Source organism: Haplochromis burtoni, unplaced genomic scaffold (assembly GCF_018398535.1).
Source record: "Haplochromis burtoni strain Fernald_Lab_line unplaced genomic scaffold, NCSU_Asbu1 Contig_132, whole genome shotgun sequence".
NCBI classification, from domain to species: Eukaryota; Metazoa; Chordata; class Actinopteri; order Cichliformes; family Cichlidae; genus Haplochromis; species Haplochromis burtoni.
The window spans coordinates 908,069-923,901 of NW_024582493.1; the positions used below are offsets into that span (position 1 = coordinate 908,069).

Sequence of the window (15,833 nt, forward strand, 5' to 3'; positions counted from 1 at the left end):
AATTGGAAGTGTTACAACTGACCCGCGTTACAACTATCCCCGGTCTCCCCTACTCATTAATAATTTTTTAGTATAATCAGTTGCAACTTTACAATAAAGTTCATGAATTTGTTTGGAAACAATTGTTTATTATCTTTTATCATTAGCATGTTTCATTATAACTTCATGTTTAGTTAACAGTAAAGCACTGTTGACTAAATTGTAACTGACAGTCAGTGATTTAAGCACAGTGGTCATTTTAAAGTATGAATCTTTCTCTCGTGTAGTGTGTTTCACCCTGTTGGCACCGACACTTTGGATTACTGAGCTGGCTCTGTGACTGGCTGTGAAATTGACACATCTGAAGCTGTGGCAGAGACGAGGCCATTGAACAAACAGGTAATGGAGCACCTGCTTTTACAGGATGATGATCTTTCGTACCACATGCAGTAACGCTCAGCAGTCGAACACATCTGTCTAGGAGAGAATCATCTCTTATGTTAACAGTTTAGTTCAACTCTGCACTGTCACAGACTTTATTGCACTGCACTGCTGGTTTCACTTCCTTTAATAAATCCTGTTGTTTTCTGGAGTTTTAAATATTTTATGTTCATATTAATTATGTTTTTATTACTTAAACATTTTGTTCAAATTCATACTTTTTTAATGTATTGTATTTATTTGATTATTTTTAAAGATATGAAGATATATGCCTTTCTACTTATTTGACCTGTTTTATAAATGCTGTAATGAAGGAGTTTCTCAACTTTGGATAAATAAGTATATCTTAGCTTTTAGCTTAGCTTATATTCGGTTCTATGGTTGCTATGTTAGCAAGCCTGTTTTTTATTTTTTGTAACTTATATTGGAAGTATTGAGCCATCCATCAATGTTATCTTATTCTTTTATCCATTTTTAACCTATTGTGAATATTAGTCACCAAGTGTTTTCTAAAGATGGATGGACACAGCATCTCATTCCAAACATGAGATTAACATTTAATTCACATCGCAGTGTTAGACAGCAAGCATCACAAAGCGCTACAGCCTCTAAAATCACTAAATGCTTATTTAAATAACTAACATCCTCCATAGCTACTCACATGCCCAAAAGGGTCCAGGTGGTTGTTTGTTAGCTTCAGCTTCTGAAATGACACCAGCTGCCGCATCCAGTGAGCTCCAGTGGCAGGGGAATCAGGGTGCACATAGAGCCTGCCTGGCATCGCCGGCTCAGCCTTCCCAGCCACCATCCTAAAAACAGATTACAAATGGAACAGAGTGCATAGTTGCTTTCAAGAGCCAGGGCTGTTTTTCAGGGACTATGCCAGGTTCTTTAAGTTTAACATTGGACATACAAGGCTCTCCACCCTCACAGCATTAAGTCCTTTATACTGAAAAGCAGTGATCCCTGCTAAAACTTCATTCCTAATTATACTGCTGCAAGGTGTTACTGAGAAACACCAGAACCCACCAACTGCATGCCGTGCCACAAGATCAGAAACAAATGGCTGTAAAACAACTCTGCTTGAAGGTCTGCTTGAATTCTTTTTTTAAGCTTTTCCTGGCAAAACTATTTTGTCTGTCCTCAGTATGAAGGCAGGGCAGCTATTTTGTTGTGCTAACGCATGGAGGACTATAATGTCATCAACTCCAGATACAAAATCAGCTGGAGCAACAGTCAAACTTGGGTAGTTTTTCTCTTTCTTTTTAAATGTTTTGTAATTGCCCCGCAGTAAGGAGGTGCTGCTGGCGAGGAGCCACAGTAACAGTTACCTGCTTAGGTCACTCTAAAGGTTCTGCTCTTTTAGAATATTTGAAACAAACCAGCAGCAGTTCCTCTTTACGTTTCTTCTTTTCTGGGTTAAATAAGGAATTAGAAGAATTGTAGTGGATGCATTTTTGTGAATGGACAGACTCCTGAGGAGTGCTTCTTCTGGAGGGGTACTATTTATATACAGATTATTACTCTGGTACTCCTCTGTTTAATGAAGAAAGCCATGCTCAGATAATAGAATGTATTCCACATTATTTGTAATTTTTTAAAAGGAAATGTAGTAGTATAATGATGACAGTAACAAAGTAGGGATATTAATCCCAAACACACACACGCACACACACACACAGTGAGATGAACTGAGGCCGAATAAACACTGCTCGTGAAGCGACATGGTTGTTTGCTAAGTAACTGTAATGTCATTACTTAACACACACATGCATACACACACTCACACACACACACACACACACACCTCTTCTTGTGTCCTTTGAAACTCACCACTTGTTGTCACAGAATTTGTAGCGGTGGTCGTCAGCTGGGACAACGTCAATAAGTAGGATGTATTTGGTTTTGGGATTCATCCCAGTCATTTTGACCTTGTAGCTAGGAAACATCCTCCTGTTGAAAAACACAAAGCAAAACTGTTGGACACACACTCTATGTTTCTGCAACAACGTGAAATATTCCCAGAAAAGCTGATCTCAGCTACTGCCACACAAATTAGTTCTTAATTGGCCTCAATATGGACAGAGATGTCCACCCTCAGCTTTAAAATGAATGAGCTTAAGCCCTGTCTGCACAGTGCGGTAAACATATCACGTCAGTGATTAGGAGTTCTTTCAAAGGACACAAGTTTGGACGATTATGTTATCCGTACATGATGTCACACTCCAGAGAAGGCAACAAATTTCAATGGTAGCGCTCTGCACTGGTTTTCTTCATAAGAAAGGATCTTGTAGGCCATTAAAAAAAATTTCAGCTTGTAGGAAGAGACCAGTATTGGCGCTGGTGCAGTTGAAGATCTGATTTGCTCCATGGCAGCAGGAGCTGGCAGAGCCAGGACCCACAGAGATCACAGGATTCGAGAGACAGACAGAAAGTTTCCATCTTGGACATTTGAAATAAACCCTACCTGAATGTTACGTTAATGAAACCTTCCTGTCAGCAGAAAACTACATCAAACGCATTACAAATCCAGCATTTATTTAACAAACCTCTGCTTAAGATAGTCCTGTCTGTGAAAGAAAAAGAAAAATCTCACATTTCTTGGCCTGGTAACAATTTGTGAGATGTCACTGAAAGCATGGGAACATGCTTGATCTTTTAAATGTCTCAAATATGTTAATATAGCAGCCAAGGCTATAAAGCACATGAGGGGAGCTACCTTTTGTGACCTCTTCTGGGAAACCAAAAACTTTTTCATCCCATCTGTGCCAAAGGAAATTTTGCAAAAGCCTCTGCAGTCTCTTATAAAGCCTTAAGTGGTTTTTAATGGCACCCCGGATTGGACAGAAGATTAGACAGCTGGCTTGTCACTGGCAATGGTCAAAAAGGCCTGGAGTTTATCTGCTGGTGTTGCCCATGGTGACATAGTCAAACACTGTAATGGACAACCTCATGTGTTTTTCTGGGAGGACTGCAAGGCATCAAAACCCCTGTCTGCGTGCTGGCTGCTCCAAATGGTGCAAATGCCCATCTTCAAAAGTTCATAGTGCTGATCGTGTTACTGTAAATACTCCATCACGTAAGATGAAGGGGGCGGCGGGGGATTGAGAGCAGGTAATTTAAATCTCTTTCCCAGGCTTCAAATCCAATCAGTAGGAGGGATCAGTCCTGCTATCATCTTCACTGAAAGACGGGTTAATCTTAGAAGAACATTCAAAACAGACCTCTGCTCATCTCTGACTCCGCTCGCAACACACAGTCGGAGCAGTTGGAGGCCTGTGTCAACACATGTGGCCCTCGGATTTGTATAATATGACCATAACTATCTCACGGCTCACTCTGCTGGGGGATCTTTATCCAATCTTGAGCAAGTAAATGCAATGAATAGCTGAGTGACATCACACTCTGTGTTTACATTGGTTCCCTACAAGCATCGCTTTCACTATGCAATTGTGTCCTGTGAGCAGGTACTAAATTATCCAGGAAAATTAGGCTCAACTGAATAACCAAATAATAACCCCTCACATAAGAAGCGAGCTACCGGTAGCTTTCCCCTGGGAGCTGACATGACATCTAGTGGGAGAACCAGATTCACTGGAAGGAAAAGAGAGAACAATGAATATAAAACCATTGTTTGGCAAGGTATGTATATGTTCACCTCTTTAATGAGTTTCCTCATTGTTCAGATTGTTCAGAGTTGGGCTTTGGGGTTGTATATATACATATATATATATTATATGGGGGCACTGGGACTTGAATATTTAATAACCTACTTCACTTAAAGGACATATGGATTTGTAGTTGAGAAATTTAAAAAAATACATTTTTAATAAGAATTAAAATGTGAATAATTACAGAATAAATTAACAGCAGTATGTGGTTAAAAACATATAGCAGTAAAAAGTGGCAGACTTAAATGAACTGGGAAGTTTGTATATATGTGATATCAGCAAAATCACAATCAACGAGTGAAAGATCGCAAATTCAATTTACTAGCTAGGGTGGGAACCCAACAGCAACACTAAAGCTAATCGCACTAATATAAATATTAAATAGAAATAGGTGGTTACCCAACGGCTGTTTTCATGGAAAGGAGACACAAATGACACTGTAAATATTTTTAATTAATAAATGCCTGTTTTGGTGGAAAGAAAGTAGATAATATTTTTTTAACAAGTCACTTCAAAGTATTTTAGGGGATGTTGTAATTATTTGATATTATTAAGGGAGCAGTCTGTATTATAAAATATCTTTACCTCCTAAATAGTACAAGTTGTTTGTCCTTTCCTTTAAAATTGTTTACTCCCTTGTTCTACTGTAGCAACATCATTAAGTACCATTAGGGAACTACTTTAGATAATTAAGTCCTATTTTCATTAAAGCGTGGACAGTACATATTGTGATATAGGTTATTGACTTATTATAAAGTGCGACCAAAATATCTGTGTTTGCTGCTGGTGTACAAGTAACGTATGGCAAGATGAGGTGATTCATTATACCGTACTTACTGCAGTATCAATATTTTGTCCCGCCCCTATTTTAAGTCTAATGTATTAAAACGCTGAATTAAATCGACCCAGGATAACTGCTTTTCAAAGACAACATGAAGGGATACGTATACATTCAGCAGCGTGACTAAGTGAGTGAACTTAAGGGGGGGCATGAGAAATGGAAGTCAGTGAGTGTGTGTATGATATCAGTGTCAGGGTGTGTGTGTTTCTATGTCCAGCCAGCTGTTTCTCTTAACAATCCCACATGTTTAGGCCCTCCAATGATCCATTCCTTCTCTGGGAATCTGCAGTACTACAGCGAGATCAAAAGAAGTGTTGAGGGTAAGGGGGGGGGGGTGGGGGGGGGGGGGGGGGGGGGTGGGATGAGGATGATGAAGCGCTACAGCCTAGTAGACTAAGGCCTGTTGTGGGCGCCGGGTTCCTCTTATCAAACTGCTCCTACTCACTTGACGGGCTGTGTACAAAGAGGCAGAGTGAGGCAAGAGCTGCAGTGGGTGCTTTGAAGAAGGAGGATTACACCTGGACAATGACACTCATCATAACAAGTCTTCTAGACTCAGCTAGGACTGAGCTAGTTTCATCTCGGAGTGTTTGGGAAATATGGGTTCATCTGCATCTGTCCTGACTCCCCTCTCATCTCTGCACTGCTATATATATATATATATATATATATATGACAAAACTGGAGAAATTAAAAGTGTCCATAGTTTAAATACACATAACACTCACATTTTATTATGAATGTTTTTTTCTTCATAATTCTGCATATTTATAGAGCCATATGATCTTTATTGGTTCTATTCCCATTTTAAAGGCTTTATTTGTGATTTAGGTCAGTTTAATTAAAACCGTCAGTTGTTATTGATTCCTGATTTTCACCAGTTCTTAATAAAGTCTAAAAATGATCATAAGAAAACAAACAAATACAATAACAACAACAAAAACGTCTAATTTGAAGTCACAAGCAGACTCTCCTGGTTAGAGGGAGTACACAGGTAGAAGCTAAAAGGTTCCAAAGTCTGTCTTTTGCTCTGTTGTTCCAACTCAATCACAACTGAACCGATGATGTAATCTGAACGATGCCATAGCCTGTATAAAGTGCACCCTTAACTGTATTTACTGGCAGTTCTTTTGAAGTGACCATTCAAACATAAAAAAGGAGAAACTATTTTATTTTATGCATGACAAATGATAGCAGAATACCAGAAAACAGACCTGCCAGAATACTTGAAATCACCTCTGTGCTGGTCCAAATGTCTCTTTGACCACATTTTTAAACATGTTAAAAACAGTATGACTGTGGTCGTTAATAAAGTTTTATGCCTGAAAAACCTGTGCATATGTTTACATTCATTCAACTTGATTCACGATTGGCTTTCCTTAAACTTTACATTTAGTTGGGTTAGGATATTAGCCAACGACAACTAGAAGTTGAGTAACGCCAATTTTTACTGAGGAATGCCAACATTATGTTATTTGGTGACTACAACACCTCCAACAGACATATGGATATTACTTTTATTTTTATTCTACAAAAGAACAAGAGTTCAAACTGCATCCAGGGCAAAAATCACATTATGCTGCTAACAGAAGTTCTGCTCTTTGCTAGCACCTGCACAGATAGCACAGGTAGCATGCTAACACTAAGCTAGCTGAGAACCCAGAGCTGAGTGTATGCAGACCCCGGCTCAGCAGCCAGAGCCTGAACTTCAACCAGTAACAAAAGTGGTAATGAGTAGTTCAGCTTAAAGCCTCCCTTTGTACTGGTTCATGTGTCTGAAGTAATAACAGTGGTGATCACTTTGAATTCTCTGTGGGCTGCTTTTCATTTTAGCTGTGTGTCGTCTCTTCATACGGATCAACTACAAGAAAGATTGGACGTTGCCTTCATTAGGACAGGGACTTGTGTTGGTGTGTGCAACTGTCAGAGGTGGGTAGTAACTAATTAGCAGAGTTGGGCAAGTTTCATTTTGAAAAGTAATTAATTATAGTTACTAATTACTTCTTCAGAAAAGTAACTGAGTTAGTAACTGAGTTACAAGATACTAAAAGTAATTAATTACTTGAAAAGTAACTATTGCGTTACTTAATAAAAAAAAGTGTTTAACCCTCTGGGGTCCAGGTCATAATTGGCCATTTTTAACTACTTCTGATGTTTCCTCTACATTTCACCTTTACAAACTATTTACTTTGTCTTGTTTGGTATCATTGTTTTCAGCACAACCTCACGTGTCTGAATTTACAGTTATGTTTTCATTTTGACAGACTGTATTAACACAACTGATCTAAAATCAGACAAAAAACATAAAATCCAAGTAGAAAAAGTTATATTTTTACTGTAACAACCACAGACATGTTTATTGAATCATATTTCATAACTTTAGATGCAAATATAAATTGTCAATTTGAAAATCATATGGACAAGTTTTGCAAACAAAGTTATTTGCAGCCATTTACCTTTGACCGTTTTTTTTTTTTAAATAACCATTTCAAACTGTTTGCGGAACAATCAGCTGTTCTTCAATAAGATGCCACAAATTATTTGTGCCACTCCAAAAAATAATTTGTGTCCACTATAAAGGAAACATCACAGCCTGATACCTGCAGGTCTGACAGCAGCAGGTGTATCACTCCTGTTTCTACCTGGAGATAGCAGTCGCCTCATTGTTCTGACACACAACACAAAACTATCCACAACACTACACACTAACTACACAAGACAACACATTAACTACACCAAACACGCTAAACGTCACAACTCTCACATCTCAAAACTCTCTCTTTTTCTGCTCTCTCTCTTTTGCCGTCACCCCTAAAACTTCCCCCTCTTCCTAAACAACCAAATGTCATGTTGTCATATCATTTTTTGATTGGTCGACATGGTGCATTTTTCCACCAACACGAAAGGGCTGTTTTTTGTTTGTTTTGGGGGTTATAAGCAGTAGCGGTTTTTGACACGGGCGGTTGCCCGGGGCGGCATCGTGGTGGGGGGCGGATTCACGGGCATCGGCAAAAATAAATAAATAAATAAATTGCTCGTACTCATGCTGCCAGCCAGCGCATATTGGGAGCGCATAGGCACCGATCGGTTTTCTATCGCCCATTTGCTGGTAGCAGCAGGCGCCCTCCGTTTGCGAGGTGCGCCTGCTGCTTGCGGCACAGGGAGGAGAGGGCGGGGCGGCGGGGGATTCTCTGGCTGGCTGGAGCAGCGTCTAATAACCAACTTGCAAAATAAAACAATTTAAAAAAAAACCAAAAACACGAAAACACCAGACATCATGATACAGACTTATAATTTGCACCGATGTTTTTTCGAAATTCTGTACGTGAAAAGTGAGCGCGAGAGCCCTCGGTGCGCCTGCTCACTGCTGAAGTCAAAGTAAACTTTATTGTCATCTCCGCTACTTACAGCCCAGCATATAGAGAGACGAGACGACGAGGCTCCAGCTACAGCAGTGCAAGTAAACAAAAAACAAATATAAGAAGAGTAAGAAAATAAATATACTCTTTAGGACTCGGGGTAAAGGATCAATAACAATTGAAAATTTATAATTTGATGATTTAAAGTCTCACACACAACCCGTCGAAAGGGGAGGGGCCAGCTGCTTCCAGATAGAGCACATTTCATTCATAATGTTGTAAATCCAAGCCCATTATGGATTCATGATTTGAATCATGGGTTGTGTGAAATCCCAGAAATACACCTTAGACAAAGTGAATCTTGAACTAAGGTGTAGGTGTGTTAGATCATGGCGATCCTCGGGTTGGGGGATGATTGTTCATACTGGAGTGCAAAATTCAAACCAATAGAAGATGGACAAGAAAAATTCAAAGCCATCAGGTGCTCAGTTTAGAAAAAAAGAGAAAAAACAAGCAGAAACGAGCAAAAGATGCATGTAAGCAGACGTGTGATTGGATAATGGCAGCTCATCCTGAACCAATTAGTCAGAATACTTTATTAATCCCTAAGGAAATTATGTGCGTTACAGTTCCTCCAAGAAGAAATGGTAAAAATAGCAACAGTAACAGACTAAACTCCAAACAATACATCATGTTACAGATTTTAATATTAATTAGTCATTGTCAGTTGTTGATTCGTCCTGTTCTCATTGTATGATGAATTATGATGGCTATTTGGTAGCTGTTTGCATACAATGCACACTCTCTCTCTCTCTTCATATGTGTGTGTGTGTGTTTCTCTGGTGAAATTCAGTATGGTTCCGACAACAGTTTTATGTTAATGTACAATCCTTAATATGTGTGTGTGTGTGTGTGTGTGTGTGGGGGGGGAGTGTTCGCCCGGGGCGCCAAACAGGCTAGGACCGCCACTGGTCATAAGCAGAGAGTGCTTGCTAGCGCTGTCCTTAGACAGTAAAAACGCCGAGTATATATTGTTTATCATGACTCTGGTTTTACGTGGCCTATCAACACAATATAAAAACTGGCACCTTGTTGCTTTGTCTTTAAGTGGTCATGTGATTGGCTTACCACGTCTACTTTACTCTTCCTCAGCCAAACAGCAGCACTCATGCCATTGTTTTGCCCCTGAGCTCCAGGTGTTGTGCTAGAAAGTGATTACCATCCGCGGGAGCGCGCAGCTGCTTAAAGCTGTAGCGTCCAGATTACTTACAGCTACTTCCTGCAACTGATATAAGATGCGTTAAGCTGACCACGGCTTCAACCGTCTGTTTGTTGAAAAATAGTAACGCGACCACATCGTATTTTCTTGTTAGTAACTGTAACGGCATTGTAACGATAGAAATAGTAATTAGTTAGATTACTCGTTACTGAAAAAAGTAATGCTGTTAGTAACGCCGTTACTTGTAGCGCCGTTATTCCCATCACTGCTAATTACATTTACTCAGTTACATTTACTTGAATAATATTATGTATGTATGTATGTATGTATGTATGTAAGTATCTCTACTCAAGAAAAAATTCTGGCTACAGTACTCAGTGTGAGTAACTTCAGTGAATGAGTAATAAACACGTTTCATTCAAAAATCCATGAGACAGACACTGCAAGTACTTTGCCCTATTCTGACATATATTTATATTACCTTCTCTAAATATTAGTTTAATAATGATTTGGAAAAATTTTTCTTCTGCTTAGATTCATTATTTTGTAATCATGTTTTTTTATATGTCGTTTATTTTCAAATACCAAAATTTGCGACTGCAGTCTAAGAGTCATGTGATTAACCAGTAATTATGAGACAGTATTTCAGGTCATTTTTTGTGCAGTGCACTAAATATGAACAAAATACACAAGAACAAACCTGCAGTTGGTATATAACTGCTGTCCAACCAATCAATCTGCACAGCTTTTGGATGGATTTCCGTTCAGTTTAGCTCTACAGAAATGCACGTCCCCATGTGGCAGCCATCACATCACCCAGACTTTAATGACCTTAGTTTATCCAGTAGTTTGGTTTACGACTAATTGCCTCCATAGCTCTTTCAGACTTGGGTGAACTATTTATTTAGTGCAAATGAATATTAGAATTGTAACATTGCTTTCTAAGATGGTTGACTTTACTTGCTATGAATCATTTTTTTAGCGTCATCATTAGGAGCTTACAGCCATGCTAGCTGCTTTTTGAAGCTGCACTCATCCTGAAGAATAAGACAGACTAGTGTGTGAACCTCAGACGCATTCACGATGATGCATTCTTTCCTTACAACATAATTCCAAGAATTAATCTCTGTATATTTGTTGTGTGTTGTGTTGGGGACAATAAAGTTACCATTGACCTGTAACCTGCCTCTTTTCGTCTTTCATTTCTTTTCTTTTTATTTATCTACATGTATTTATGACCTCAATGAATGTAATAATACGTCTGTTGAGAAATTTCTCCAAATTAGTGGGCAAATGCTCACTGCTGTGACTCTCTGTGATACACTTTGAGATAATAAAAAATTAGAAAGATAAAGCAGGGATTGTGTCTGCAGTAATGCCTGGTTCCCACTCTTGGGTGCTTTTTATTGTCTGTTCAAACGACACATTAAATACAATGTTCTACTGCCAAATGCTTTTTGCTGCAGCATGATTAAAATACCTTCTACCGTGATGAGACAGTGAGCACTACATGCACTGCTCATGACGTGCTTAAATAATTCAGTCTGGTGTCGATATCATTTTCATTTTCAGATCTGTTGCTTGTCAGCGATGAAGCCAATTTTCAGCGCGCCCGCTGCAGACTGACTGCAGGTAAACTCCGATAGGTCTTCCAGCACAGCTGCACAGCTACACGACTATACAACTCTTCAAAGGGCTTTAAGGATTCAGAGCCTACTTTATCAGCTGGACAAGGAAAAGCCCATCTCCTACGGTTATACAGCATTAAGGAAAAAATGTGGTGACCTTTTACATTTTTCGCTGAGGAAAAAAACATCCCGTGAGGAATGAGAGGCGGAGGTCAGTTTGAGAGTGTATTCATTCTCTGGTTAATGTCCAACAGCCTCACTATCTAATCCTCAGGTCGCATTAAATCCAACCAGCCGAGCAGTCATTTGTGTTTTCAATTATGCAGTCGCCGCGGCAGGAACTTTCTGTCTCTTCCTGAAAGACAAAATCATAACTGTTGTACGTTACTACGAGCTGTCTAAACAGATGATCCTAGAAAGATATGATACTCATCTTGCATAATGAATCCATCACTAGAAAATCACTTTGCCTGCAATTTTCCAGAAAGCTATGCATGTTTTCACTCTGAAGACTATCGCTACGTTTCAATATGTTCTATGAATAACAAGGAGCTCGACCGTTTCCAGGTTACTGTTGACGGGGAGATTCAAATCAGGTGAAAAAACTTTTTCAGGTAATCTTTGTGTTTCATAAACTCCACCACAAATCCTGCAATGCAGTAATGCAGTACGTTAATGTAACAACAGCAGAAAATACATTTACTGTAGAGATTTAGGCAGATGTTTAATATTTCTTCTTTGACTCCACGTCTGAACAAACTGTTTATTCCAGTGCTTATACCTGACAGCAGACACTGGCTGGTTCACGTGTTCCAATATCCAAACAAAAATGCAGTAATACAATGGACTGAAAAAACCATGAGAAATTGTACATTTTCTTAGATTACATTTTGAATGTAGCTCTTTTGAAGTATTTTTACACTAGAGTATTTACTCTTCTGTAAAATGGAAAAAATACTGCAAACATGAACTCAAACATTTCTTTTAATTTTTTTATGGTTCATCAGAAACATGCCTCACTCACCTCCCCGCTTTAGTAATGATCATCTCTGTACCGGCCTCGTGGAACTTCTTCCACAGCTCCCTCTCGTGAAGGACGACCTTAATGTTCTCAATGTTCTGAAGGAAGAGTCACAGTTACAATCAAAACTACTCAGACCATCCAAGAAAATGCAAAATAGTTGCATATAAACACCAAAGGGAGCAATTTATAAATCAGCCTAAAGCGTACTATTTCACAGTCCATCCAGAAGATGCAAGATTGCCCTCCGTGCGTACCTGGTCGGGCTCGGTGGAGCTGGGAACGGTGGGAGCTGTGGACAGGCCCAGTCGCGACTGGTCTGGAAGCAGATCCGTCTCCCCGCCGGTCTGGAGCCGGCTCACATGTTCGTCCGTCACAGTTGAAGCTTTCTCCTGAAGCATCGCTGCAGGATTAGAAGAATACCCAGCTGTCAGATTTATCAGTGAGCAGCAGTGAAAGCAGAGGGGAACTGCCACTGTGGGTCAGACCTGGCACAGGACATTTTCCAGATGTAATGTAGCCTCATGTCATATACAGTTATAAAGTATACTCCTATATATATTCTATTACTGTGAGACAGCATTGGCCTTAAATCAGTGGTGCCAAGAACTTTATTAAGCTATGGTCATTTTATGCTATGTAATGATTAATGTGGAAGCAAAACTTTATTTCAAAGTTTTTGTTTTTCATTAAATGTTTTAAACACTAGTTTTTATTAACTTAAAAAATGATCTGAAATAAAACAACTCTACCTTTTATTCAACAACAATTCTATCTTTTTGCCACACCTTTGTGTGTTTTTTACACAAATGTAACAGACTGCACGTCAGTGTGAGTGCAGATCACATGTTGTGCGACTGTGAGCCTGCACAGCTGCGGGCCATCATCTTACATATTTAGGTTTTTGAATTTAAATATGAATTTCTAAGATTTAATTGGAGTGTGTAAAACTTCCCCCTTCTCCAAAATAAAAACGTCCAGCTAAGCTTTTGTAGTATGAAGTCAGGTTTCCATTACAGACCGCACACTTTTTGCCAATGAAAGATTTTCTATTTGAATGACATTTTTAGACCCAAAAGCATTTTTGAAAAAGTGAATGCTATATATATGCAGCCTTTATTTTTGTAGTTGAGATCTTTGGTTTGGGCTGGGTGTGCAGGTACCACTGGCTGCTGTTGTTGATAAATTCTATGGAGGAAACCTGAGCCAAGTAGTGGTTTAATACTGGGCATACAAACAGAGAGACAAAAATGTTGAAAATACAGTGATAATATTCAAGTGGCACAACAGAGGAATGAGGTTTCAATATTTCTCTTCTCTCCTCACACGCTGTTTGCTTTTAAGTCGATATCAACAATGCATCAGCACAATTTTCCGTTTGAAGTTCACGCCAGTAATGAGGCAAACATTTTTCTGTTAACTGAGGGTCACAAAACTCTCTGTGCTACTGAGCTACTCTGTACTGCTCCATTTCATCCATTAATCTAGAGAATGCCAGCACCTGAGGACCATCTCATGTGAACCTCGGCCCGTAGAGACTTAAACATGTTTAGCTCCGTGACAGCCAAGCTCAGACTTTATTAAAGATTTGTGCATGAGACTCCACAAAAGGGTCAAAGTCTCAGCAGTAAATTAGGCTGACACACTGTACAGTGAACATCGCTGCAGCTGAGAGTGCAGCTCTGAAAGGCTGAAATCTTCATTTCGATTTGAAACACAGAACTGTTAACAGAAAAAAAAATCAAGTCAAAGTAATACATCGTTAAAATGGGAGACTCATCCTTGTCATTATTATTTTGTCCTCACACGTACAGAGTCACTGCAGCTGTTTCTGCTTCTGTTCCTGCCTCAAACCTCGATGCAGCTCTCTGTGTGCTTCGTACTGCAAGTTTACAACTATTACTTCTGCTCCAAATGCTTTTGTTTAACTCCACAAAGTTAGACAAAGTCTAACTACAGTTTAGTTTTCAGGTCATTTCTAATGGTTGGAAATGCTTCTGTACTTCTGTAAGGCAAAAGCTGCTCAGAGTATGCTAGTGTGAAACCTGTTGCTGCGGTCTCCTAGCCTCAGGGCTGCACGCTGTGGACGTGAGCCTGTAAACATAGAGAAACCACTCTCTTAGCCATGAAACTGGAGAGGTGGCATCCAGTGTAAACGGACGGAGACCTTTGTGAAAGTTAATAAAGATAAGATCTGACGAAGAAACAGCTACAAGCTTTTTTTCTTTTCTCTTTTTTGTACAGTGTGAATCTAGGCCTTTCACTAGTTCTGTTTAACTGATAAGCACAAGCCAACAGCGCATGCATGAGCCTGTTTCTGCCTCACACACGACATCCAATCTGAGGACTATTCCGGACATATTTCTGTCCGTTATAACATTTCGATAGACTGTAAATAAATACATGAAAACAAATCCATGGCACCAAATATGTTTTCAGCATCTAAAGGTTTTATTTAAACATGTAAATCCTGAAGGGAGTCTGGTTTGTTCCTGCTGCTTACAGGGAGAAATGATCATCTAAATGAATCTGCTTGGAAAATATTATAGTGCACTGAAAGACAAAGAAGTAATGGCTGTGCAGCAAAGCAAGCAAGAAACAGGGGAAACAAACTGCACACGAATACAGATGAGCTGCTCATTTAACTGCAAAGCTTCACTTTTACTTGTCTTGCAAGCAGGAAAACTGTTCGGCCGAAGGCCTCACAGAAGAAAGTCGTGAAACTTGGCAGCCATCTTAAAGCACCAATCATTTTGAACCTTTGCATTTTGAAATGAAAATATCATGCAGAAAATCACAGGTCAAATCTCATTTTTAATAAAACAATTAAAGGTTCTGCCACAAAATAAGGTTTTCAATGTTCCCCTGTGGGAAACACTGCAACAACCGTCTATGCTGGTGTGGCGTTCTCTGACACATTTAACTTAGATGTCTCCTGTTTATGATGCCACGCTACAGCCAGCATCAGTGGGCCTGTTGTTCACATATTTTCCAGAGGTCTGCAGAAAGACTGCAGAGTTTGAAGTAGCAAATACCAAAAGCCTAAGACGCTAAAAACAGTGCGTGTGTGTGGAGATGTGCTAACTGTGTGAGGCAGATGTAACACATTTCAATCTGCCGCCATTTTGTGTCAACAGCTCTGAACCATGAAGGCCCGGCATCAGTGCTCAACACGTCCTTCTCAACAACAAACAACGTTAGCTGATGAGGACATAAAGAAAACACCTTCCACTGCTTCTAATCAGCTGACAGCATTTAAACCTCAATGCAAACAAACAAAAACTCCTCAAAATAAAATGAGCAAATACTGATGCATGGAAACAATAAAGCAATTGTCTGGCTTTTAATCTACGTCATTTTTTAGTGTAAAATGCAATGATCACAGCAGCTTGCATATTTACATACATACATAAAGCTGGGCTTCCAGCCCTGTTCCCAATAATATTTTAAAACAATCAAAAAACTGAACACGAAAAGCTTTCAAACCATCCTCCATTCAACATAAATATTATAAAATATATGAAGTGAACCATGCATTTTGAAATATTTTAAATAGCAGTACCATTAACTAATTACTTTTAAGCTGGTGTGTGAAAACTTCCAAGCACAGGCCAGTGTTTGTAAAGAAAATGTGAAAGTCAGCTTTCTTAATAATGTTAAAGTAATAATAATAA

The 15,833-nt window shown here is 39.2% G+C and overlaps 1 protein-coding gene across 1 annotated transcript in view; it reads right to left on the reverse strand.

Moving 5' to 3' along the window:
* Window positions 1-15,803, reverse strand: part of LOC102308303 (T-box transcription factor 4) — a 38,399-nt gene extending 22,596 nt beyond the window's left edge. Inside the window, exons 1-4 of the mRNA XM_005930854.3 lie at window positions 12,417-15,803; window positions 12,163-12,257; window positions 2,254-2,373; window positions 1,082-1,229 (exon numbers count right to left, since the gene is read on the reverse strand). Coding sequence (XP_005930916.1) covers window positions 1,082-1,229; window positions 2,254-2,373; window positions 12,163-12,257; window positions 12,417-12,560 — 507 coding nt within the window. The 5' untranslated portion in view covers window positions 12,561-15,803. The remainder of the gene's footprint in view (window positions 1-1,081; window positions 1,230-2,253; window positions 2,374-12,162; window positions 12,258-12,416) is intronic.
* Window positions 15,804-15,833: the final 30 nt, after the last annotated feature.